This window comes from Aureobasidium melanogenum, assembly GCF_000721775.1.
Source record: "Aureobasidium melanogenum CBS 110374 unplaced genomic scaffold scaffold_10, whole genome shotgun sequence".
Taxonomy (NCBI): Eukaryota; Fungi; Ascomycota; class Dothideomycetes; order Dothideales; family Saccotheciaceae; genus Aureobasidium; species Aureobasidium melanogenum.
In genome coordinates this window covers 614668-624852 of record NW_024470062.1, presented here as the reverse complement: position 1 = coordinate 624852, position 10185 = coordinate 614668, and the positions used below count along the sequence as shown (strand labels likewise).

Genomic DNA, 10185 nt, shown 5'->3' with positions numbered 1-10185 from the left:
AAGCTGCCCTTGATTGAGGAAAGCTCGTATTCGCGGATGTTCGCAGTGCCCTACCTGAAGAATGGCATCGGGTTGTTGTTATTGTCTTTAACATTGCAGTGTATTAGCGGCGGCGTCTTGTTCTTGATATTGAGATCTCGTTTTTGTTCTTTTTCTTTTCTCCTTCTCGGAGCGCGAACAGCAAGATCTCAAGACGTAAACACAAAAGCGTGGTGGTAACATATCATGTCTTAGCAAAGTCAACCTTCAACATCTCAACATATTCAAGATCGCTTAGATTTCTTTGGGTCATGATCATCGTCAATCTCATGGGCAGTAGTCCTACAGCCATCACCGTCGCCATATGCCCAACAGCAGTCCCACACAAAGCCCTCGGCATTGTTCACTCGATTCTCAACCCTATCGGTTGGGAGATCTTCTGTTATGTCATGAGCTCTTCGGGAGCGCTTAACAGGTATCAACTCGCCTGTGTGACGGTGACCTAAAGCAAAGATACAGTTAGCAAGATATCAAAGGTTGAATGCTAGAACACCACGTATTTGCGAAACGCATGTACTCAACTCTGCGAGACGCTTCCTAGATGACTTCGTCAAAACACACATCCCAGAGACTTCTTGTGCAGGTTGAGACAAAACGCCAGCACTCGTCTTGGTGCTTTGACTCTTGGTGTAACGTACAGGCGTCTTCAGGATTACTTGTGACGTCGAATTCTTCTTTGCACCATCTACACAACTCGAACCGTGGTCTTTTTCTTCCCGACTTCTTCTTTGCTACTATCTCTTCTTCTTTGTCGTCATTGTGATCAGGAGATAGTGGGGCCAAGAGTTCTCTCTCGAACACTGAACGAGCTTTTGGCGATTCGTCAAGGGCTTTGTAGAGTACAGTATGTAGACGATCGAGTGTGAGGTGTTCGATTGCCGCTTTTAAGAGTGGCTTCTCCTTTTGTTTGGAAAGCTTTTGGGTGGTACTCGGAGTAGGTGCTGAGGTTGTTGGCGTCACTTGAGTAAAATCGGCCACTTTCGGGTTATCGTGAGATGTTCCTTGGATGGAATCCATTCTGGCTTTCGCTCTTCTGGTAGCCTCGAGCCGTTCTGGTACTATGGCCTTGATTGCTGCTTGGAAGGCTTCATCGAGGGAGTCTTGTGCTGGTTTCTTTTCTGTCTTTTGGTTTGGTGTAGAGGATTTCGGTCGGAGGTGGTCCGATGAACCATGTTTCTCGGGCAATTTCTTTGGCTCTGATGGTGTGGATGGCTCGGGTTTTGATAGCACTGTATCTAACCATGGGTTCGTCCTTGCAGTCGTCATGTGTGCTTGCCGTCTTGATGTTGTAGGAGGCATACGAAGTGTCGCAGCCATCAGAACCAGGTATACGCACCTCAGTGCTGCTCAGAGGACCAAGCAGGCGAAGCATATTCAAAGTGATGAGCCGACGAGCAGGTATTCGTAACATAGAGACACGTGGAGCACCGAGTTCGTGATGTCAGCATCAAGGATGATCAGCGAATTGCATTTGGGATCTCCTTGGAGTGTCTGGTCACTACCTGCTCTTGCTCGGAGTAAACAAGTTGATTGTATGTACGGAGCCGTACATGACGGGTGGATGAACAATGCGATAACCTGTCATGGTCTGATCGACAGCTTTACTTTTCCCGTGTTTGGGCATGATGGGCATAGACGCATCCCGCATCTGATCAGTGCATAAGCGCTTAAGCTAAATGGTCTCTCCTTGTTAATTATTACCTTGTTGATCAAAAAGAAGTTGCAGAAGTCCAGTCAGAGCTTGCGCTTGGTCGTGTTGTCGTTGGGCGTCGGAGCCGCAAAAATCACATTCGTGCACTCTATACCATCATAACTTCACCAAAACTGACCTAAATCCTCCCATTCTTTTTGCCATGCATGCAACAACCAAAGAGAAGTCTCCAGATGTGCACAGAAAGGCAAAAAGAACGACGCCTGCAGGACTCGAACCTGCGCTCCCGAAGGAAATAGATTTCTAGTCTATCGCTATAACCACTCAGCCAAAGCGCCCGGCCGAAATGTTGCCGAGTCGGGAAGAAACGACTTCTCGGATGGAGAAGGGTGCGACTAGATGCAATATTAACATCAAACGGGAGGGAGGAGCAATTCGAAGGGATCACCTTTCGAGAAACACGACTCACGCGCTTGATCAAGCGTCCATTTTTAAGTGACCCAATTGAGTTGATGAGAAGTACTCTTGCGAGTTGTTTTCGAAGAACCAGAGGCGATGTTCGTACATTGGGTCGATGGAATTTGAATGAGGAAAGAAAGGTGTAAACAGGAAGGCACTGAGCTTGTGACTCGTCCGCTTTCGCTGTGTATGTGACCCTGTCGCGAGATGGTCATTGTCTTCACCATTTAAATTTCACATCTGTTTTGGTTCAAAACACTGTCTTGGGTAGTTGCGAATATCGTGTGCTATTTACTGTGTAGTGGAGGACTGTTTTGTCTATTGCTGCATGTTGGCCTATCTTGTGCTTATCGGAAACACCTGCACGAGCACTCGGCATACGGATACTCGCCGCAGGTCAAATACGACTCAGAAGCTTTGAGAACATAGATCCAGATATAGGATGCTACAGCTGACCTAGTACTGCCATGCCACTCCCAACAATCGACCCGCCTCTGCTTAACAGCGCCAATCCGTGGTGCAGCACACGAGAAGATCTCGAAGCTCTCTACGCATGCCCACATACGGGCGCTGTGACGACACGAACCAGTCTGCTGCTCGGTTTCTCTCACGATCCGTCCGTTCACCAGCATGCTTTCTTCTCGACGCAATCGCAGACGGCCACGACCGCACCAGATTACACCATTAGCGGGAAAGAGTACCCAGCCAGTCTCAACACACTTGGCTACTCGCCTACTCCCATAGACACCTATCTCAGCTGGATTGAACACATCGTTACCGCTTCTTCGAACAAAAGACCCAAACCTTTCATCGTCTCTGTCACAGGCTCGCCCAAAGAGGTCGCTGAATGTTATAGCAGAGTCGCCACACTCGCTGCCCATATCCCAGCACCGCTCGCTGTCGAAGTGAACCTTAGCTGCCCCAATATCGCGAACAAACCACCACCAGCATACTCTGGCTCTGCCCTGAAAGAATACCTTGATGCGTTGAGAAATGTCCCACGGACAGTGTCATTGGGTCTCAAGACACCGCCATACACATATGCTGGTCAATTCAACACGCTGATAGACACATTACGTGAGAATGGGACATCGCCAATCGATTTTATAACTTCCACGAACACGCTGGGCTCCTCTCTTGTGCTGTCTCAGCAGGGTCGACCGTTGCTTCCCTTGGCGGCAGGCACGGGTATAGGAGGACTTGCTGGCGAGCCTCTGCATCCACTAGCTCTCGGAAACGTCGCTACGCTGCGCCGATTACTCGATGAGCATGCCGAGTTGCGCGATATTGATATTATCGGTGTTGGCGGGGTCAGTGATGCTGCCGGACTATCACGTATGCAAGCTGTAGGAGCCAAAGTCGTAGCCATTGGCACAGCTCTGGGCAGAGAGGGCATACCAGTGTTTGCTAAGATACTGCAAGGCACGAGGAACTCGAAGTTATAGGTGAAAAACGATAGTATGCAAGTTCCGCTAAGTATCACTCGAAACCATTGAATCTTTATGTGATATGCGCTTAGGTGATGCTAGAAATGCCGAAAAACTGAGCTATGACACTAGTTGAACACGTCGGTTGCGAATCTTAGTGTCCTTGTCCCTTCGAACCACTCTTCAGCCTCTTGCTCAGTCTTGTCCTTGCCTAGCTCTTTTGCCCGTTCGACATATATAGCTTTGCAAACTTTCTCGACGCTACGCTCGAGAGCACGGCTGCCACAGACATAGACTCTGCTGCCGGCATCCCACAGCTCGCGAGCTTCTTGGCGGTGCTCCCATAGAGCGTCCTGTGCGTACTTTGACCCTCCGCTTGCTTCGGGCTTCCTGCTGTAAGCACGCAAGATCTTGACAGCGCCTTTGGCTTCCCAAAGATCGAAGTCTTCTCGGTAGAGTTCGTCCTGGTCAGGGCTCCTGCAGCCGATGACCAGCAGAGCGGGTGCAAGCTTGCGACCGGCCTCTACCTGAGCTGCTCTCTCTTGCACAAAGCCACGGAAAGGTGCCAAACCAGTACCGGCGCAGATCATGATGACGGGCGTCTTCTCATAGTCGGTAGGCAGGTGGAAGGCTTGGTTGGAGGGACGTACAGCGACATGCAACTTGTCACCTGTAGCCAATTTCGAGAGGTAGTTGCTAGCTACACCAACATATTCACCCATACCACTCATGTGTGATTGATGCAACACGGCGTAGGTCAGAGTGACGCGGTGAGGGCTGACCAAGCTTGATGAAGAGATGGAATAAGACCTGGTACGCATAGGAGGTAAGCTGCTGATGAAAGCACCGAGAGGAAGTTGCACTGATGGGAATCTGTTGAGTAGATCTAAGAGTGAGACCCTCTTCTCACTGATCTCGGTGCTGAAAGCATCGCCAGTAAGTCGAGTTAGTTCTTTCTTGGTTTCGTCATCTGTACAAGCATCCAGAAGTAGCGTCACATTGCGCTTGGTTGCAGGTTGTCCGAGTTCAACATAGGCCCCGAAAAGGTCATTGGCGGAAATTGGCACATTTGTAGGCAGAATCGTGCCTACTGCGGCCTTGATGGTCAGCACGCTGTCCCACGCCAAGTTGAAGCGACGCATGACACGCTGCACACTCTCATGTGGGTTGATTGGCAGAACATGCAGATAGTCGCCACTGCTGTAAGTCACGGAAGCTGGAAGCTCAATCTCGATGTGTCTCTTCTCAGAGGATCCAGGCTGTGAGAGGAGCTTTGCATCAACGACGCGAGCCTCGTACACATCGGCACGCAGGTGTGAAGAGCGGACGCTCGACACCTCGACTGTCAAACTTTGAGTTGCCGCTGAGTCGGTTGCACCGCCATCACCTCCATACTTTTTCGACATGGCAGGCCAGAAGACCTCATCTTCCCACTTCTCGAACTCGCTGAACATGTCACCGTTCGCAGCATTGGCTGAGCCTCGACTACAGATACGCTCTCCACCACGTGCTAGAAGAATGTCGTCGATGGCTGTTGGAATCTTGTGGAAAGTGTTCTTCCAGTCACTATGTCCCGCTCCAAACACGGCGTACTGGGTCTTGACAGAATTTCCTTCTAGTGATTTGAGCCAATGGAAGAAGTGTGCTGCGTTGTCTGCTGGCTCGCCTTCGTACGAACAGGTTATGATGGCCACTGCTTGGTCTGTAGGTAAGTTGTCTTTGGCCGAATCAAGAGTGTCGATCTTGGTGACCTTAAATCCATGAGAAGGTGCATCAGCTGCGAGGCCTTGAGCAAAAGCCTGGCAGGTGCCTGTGTTTGATCCGTAGAGGATAGTCAGAGGTCTTGCATTGCCGTCACTTGCGGCAGATGTTGCTGTTTCAACGTCAGATTTGTGAGTTTGCTTTGCCGGGGTGGGAGCTCCATTCGAGGAAAGAATCTGCTCGAGTTGAGTAGGAGTTCTGCCATGGCGGAGTTTAGCGTGCATGTAAAGGTGGTTTGGCTTGATGGTCAGAGTTGACTTGATCTGTAAATCGTACTTGGCGTCGTCTAGTGTGAAGTCGAAATACTGGAGGAGCATTGCAACCACGAGTTGGGCCTCTTGCCATGCAAATGGACGACCAATGCAAGCACGAGAGCCATTGCCAAATGGTTTCCAGGCATTTGGAGGAAGTTTGTTGAAGTTCTCGTCAAGCATTCTCTCAGGCTTGAAATCGTTGGCGTCCTCTCCATAAACAGATACGTCGCGATGAATTTTTGGTAGTAGCGCAACGATGGGCTCGCCTCTGAACACAGTATATTGACCACCAATGGTGTCAATCTCGTTGTTGGGCTGGATCGAGAAAGCTGGAGCAGTAGGTTGTAGTCGCAAAGTCTCGCGCAGGACTGCGTTGATGTAGGGGAGCTTGCTCAAGTGTTCCACTTTGATAGTCGCGTCGCCAATAACTTGGTCAACCTCTTCTTGTGCTTTCTTGTATGCTGAAGGATTCTTCAAGAGGTAGTAGAAGAGGAACGAGAGAAGTCCTGAAGTGGTTTCGTGACCAGCGATGAGGAAGGTGATCATGTTGTCGATGATACTGTCATCAGACAACGAGCTCCCATCACGTGGATCCTTGCCATGAAGCATGGCATGGAGGAGATCTTTTCTACTTCCAGGATGCTTCTTGCGATTCTGAACCAGCTCTGCACTCAGTTCTCGCAAGTACTTGATATCTTTCCAGTATTGGTATTCCTCTTTACGGTACAGAGCGGCCAGGAAGCCAGGTCTTCGAATCCTTGAGCCAGACTCGGAGAGGACGTTGACCATTGCATCTACGAAAGGATGCATCTGCTCAGCATAGAATGAATTGAACCGATAATCCATGGAGCAGAGAGCAAGCGTGTCCAAGGTCAATCGAGTAAAGTCATCCGTAACGTGAATCTTGTAGTCGTTTCCGTGGCGTGCCCACTTCATGACGAGCTGCGATGCAATGTCACGCATGTCATCGAACATACCACGAATATTAAGCGGTCCGAAAGCGGGTATCAAAACACGATGGGCGATCTCCCAGTTCTGTTCGCCGTTGTGCTACTATATCATCAGTTGAGTGACCTCAAAGCTCCGAATTAACGAACATACTGCGGTGAAGAGACCATCTCCAGTAAGATTCCTGACTTCTCCTAAAGCGGCAGTCACAACTTTACCGAAGCGCCGTTCCTCACAGATCTCATTCATCAACTCAACGGAGGAGACTACAACTCGGCGTTTCCCAAGTATTGAGAGACTGTAGATTGGGCCTGCTCGTTGTCAGCTCTTGAGAATATTGTTTAGTATTGTGAAACAATTACCATATTTGTCGGCAATATCCATCAACGACTTGATAGGAACATCAGGGTCGATATCGTTGACATTTCCTAGGAGGGGCCAGCCAGCTGGACCAGGAATAGGAGTAGACATGTTGTTAGGGAGCGATGGAGAGGTCTATAGTTCCTGCCTTGACCTCTCTTATATCAATACTGATCACTCGTGTCAACATTAACTAGGCATCGGAGCTTTGAGCTTGGCCACCGACACGGCGTGTAGTCAGCCGATGCGCGTGCTTGCATGTGACCAAAGCTTGCCCTGGTCTCTTATGAAACTCGACTCTTTGCGCTTCTTTGGGCAACTCTTGCGAAGAAGAACTGCGAGATGATGAAAACATAGATCAATGTGCCTCTCCTAATCTGTCTATCAGGGCAGACTTCGTTGTAACGCGCGAGAGTAGAACGCCGCCGTGCCGCTCAACGAGCACGCGCTCATGAAATGCCGATCATGCTCCTTGCTCGTCTCCGGAGTTAGGTATCATTGGATCATACGTACTCGAGTACATTACGCCCGTCTTGCCCACGAGGTTGCCATCGCGCATACACCCAGTCAAGTATCCATCACTCTGATCCATCATCGCAGGACCACTCGTCTTAGCTTTATCCAAAGGGATTGCTTGACCTAGATCGAGAAGACCTTCTGGTCTGTCCAATTCCTACTTTCACCCATCAATTGCACGTCGAAGTTCCAGAAGACCTCTGTCAACTACAACCGAAATTCGTGATGTGCAAGACTGTGGTCTATACAGTTGCGAGACTCTACCGAGAACGTCTCTGCAGTACCATAGAGATCTAGGACTTGAGTATGTTGTGGCAGGGACCATCAGACCCGAACATGGCTCGAAGGTCAGCAACAATCTCTTCTGGTTCTTCGTGGGCAAGAAAGTGGCCTCCATGTTTCTTCTCGCTCTCAAAAACCACTGGACCGAGAGTTCTTCCCCAAGCTCGGGGAAGGAGACTGAGTTCCTGTAGACATGATTGTTAGCCTCCCATGCACAACATGAACCCGGAAGATGTAGTCGGGCTCCATTGGCTAACGATTGTTGTTTGACCTAAATCCGCTGAAAGAAATGATAAAAGCGCCGCATGTGGAAGGCTCAGATCAGGGCCATGTTAATTTCCATAAGAAATGCAGACGTACCTTAGGCGCATAGCACAGCCCTAATTTCACACCGTCTATGTAGCGGTGAATGCGTTCTCTCGTCACCTGGGTCGACGTGTGTGTGGCTTCGTAATAGATCCTGAGTGAGGCTGCTACACCTGCTCTCGAAAACCAGTAAATCGAAACCCAGGTCAATATCTCGTCGTCGGTCCACGGATAATCATCTGTCCAGTCGTGGAGCTTCTCATAGATCCAGGCGAGCAGGGCTACTGGACTGTCGGCAAGTGCATAACCAACAGTCTGAGGCTTTGTACCTGACGATATTCAATCAGTGTCACTGCAAAGATGATCTGCCAAATTCATGCACTTCCAACTTACTTTGGATCAACCTGTATCCAGTTCCCTCTTTATTGAACCAATCACTTCTAGCGAGTCCTTTATGTTCGTCCTCTGTGTACGGAGTCAAAGCATGTTGGATAGCAAGTAGTGGGCTAGTAGAGAGCTCCGGCGGATCAGCGCGAACCATAGTGATGTGGGAAGCCAAGCAAGAGTCTCTGTAGAGCAGGCCAATGCTCCTCGTAATGTACATTCCCCAGTCTGACTGCGTCAGTCACAATTCATAGCTTGATACTGTGAGTATTGTATCTTACCACCACCTTGAGTAACTGATGGTGAACAACGTTAGCATACTCGTACAAGCACGAAGAGACCGCTTTTCGATTACCATATTTATCATAGCCGAGAGATTGCATGAGGCGATGGCATGCTTCTGCATATTGACCGAGTCCAAACCCTTTCTTCTTGACACCTAGTACGAAACTGAGACGAAAGGGCTTAACAACTACAAGACTGCTCTTGTTACTGACCTGCGCTCCATCCAAAATTTGGCAGAGACGGTGCGACGACGTGAAAGCTGACAGAATTGGCACTTGTCGACAAAGCTGCAAGCATCTTGGACACCTCGAGATAGCTGCCGGGCCAACCATGAACGAAGAGTAGAGGAACAGCGTCTGGTGCAGAACTTGGCTGGTGCAGGAAATGAAGTTCGATGTCTCCGAAACCATCAACAGTGACAGTCGTCTCGAAGTTGGGTAGCTCATTCAGCTGGGCCTCTACCTTTCTCCAATCATACTGATTTCGCCAATACGACGTGAGTCTCTTGACGTCGGCTAAAGGGCTTCCATAAGACCACCCTCCATCCTCTATCTCATCAGGGAACGATGCGAGATCAAGCCTTTTCTTGAGATCCTCGAGGCGAGACTCATCGACGTTAATGCGGTACGAAGTAGGCGACATGGTCTCGATATATGAATGGTATGCAAGGGAGGTAATAACTACTGTAAGAACCTATTCTGATAGACCTCGGCATCGCCCGCACATCGTCACCCGTAAGCTGTTTGTGCTGTTGGGCGGGGAAAAGAGCCGCATTTTGACGCCTCATCCGTCACCTCATCCATTGTTAGGTTCGTTACGCTCACTACCTTGCACGTTCCTATTGCTGTTCAAACGCTACAGGCACACTGTTCAAGAAGATACACATAACGTGACGCTTTCTGAAGAGGAGTCGTCCAAGTATACTACAGTACCTGTTCCTGATGGCCGGTAAGTTCTGAAACCCGTCATATGAAACCCGCCATTTGAAACCCGCCATAACGATGAGATAGATGTCCCGAGCTTTAACCGGAAAGCTCGTCGGCCGAATACCCGGAATTTGTCAGATCGTCCTAATGATTTACATGACTTTGACACGGGCACAGGCACATTTCCTCGAAAGGGGCAAGGCATGAAATGATCCGCGATGATCAGCATCAAATTTCAGCACAGCCGACCTGATCAAGCGGAACTCGATGACAGCCCTGGTCGACTCCTTCTAGGGACGGGACACATTCGTACAAGCAAGCGTTGATGACATGCGAACCAGTTACTTCGGGTGACGTATTTTGTATGGGGAACCGTCTGAGCGGCCTGGAGATAGATGAATCTACTACATATCCTTGCCTCTCTTGGAGATTTTCTTGAGCATGACGATCTGAACCACAGCACGATGTCGAAGAGTCAGGATACGGAATTGCCAGATTGCGTTGGTGCACGGAAGAAGACAGCTGAGTCGCATCGTGATAAACTCCTTGTATACTTGTGTCTGGTACATAAACCACGTCAGTCCCTC

At 49.5% G+C, this 10185-nt stretch overlaps 4 protein-coding genes across 4 annotated transcripts; 1 reads left to right on the top strand and 3 right to left on the bottom strand.

Annotated features, from left to right (window-relative positions):
- Positions 1 to 269: 269 nt before the first annotated feature.
- Positions 270 to 927, bottom strand: M437DRAFT_27357 (uncharacterized protein; the record flags this gene model as incomplete). The annotated part of the gene is made up of 2 exons (XM_041019117.1): positions 270 to 481; positions 678 to 927. Coding segments are annotated over 2 exons (462 nt in total), but the record flags the coding sequence as incomplete, so codon positions are not given.
- A 1689-nt stretch (positions 928 to 2616) lies between these two features.
- Positions 2617 to 3594, top strand: M437DRAFT_48287 (FMN-linked oxidoreductase; the record flags this gene model as incomplete). Its single annotated transcript, XM_041021629.1, has 1 exon — positions 2617 to 3594. One exon carries the CDS (start codon positions 2617 to 2619, stop codon positions 3592 to 3594), a length of 978 nt encoding a protein of 325 aa, XP_040879925.1.
- Positions 3595 to 3704: 110 nt separating this feature from the next.
- On the bottom strand, positions 3705 to 7010 carry M437DRAFT_75424 (cytochrome P450; the record flags this gene model as incomplete). The annotated part of the gene is made up of 3 exons (XM_041026423.1): positions 3705 to 6641; positions 6693 to 6850; positions 6902 to 7010. 3 exons carry the CDS (start codon positions 7008 to 7010, stop codon positions 3705 to 3707), a joined length of 3204 nt encoding a protein of 1067 aa, XP_040879924.1.
- A 698-nt stretch (positions 7011 to 7708) lies between these two features.
- On the bottom strand, positions 7709 to 9314 carry M437DRAFT_84587 (alpha/beta-hydrolase; the record flags this gene model as incomplete). The annotated part of the gene is made up of 6 exons (XM_041028129.1): positions 7709 to 7882; positions 8058 to 8332; positions 8397 to 8615; positions 8669 to 8683; positions 8743 to 8826; positions 8885 to 9314. The coding sequence occupies 6 exons, from the start codon at positions 9312 to 9314 to the stop codon at positions 7709 to 7711; spliced, it is 1197 nt and encodes a 398-aa protein (XP_040879923.1).
- Positions 9315 to 10185: the final 871 nt, after the last annotated feature.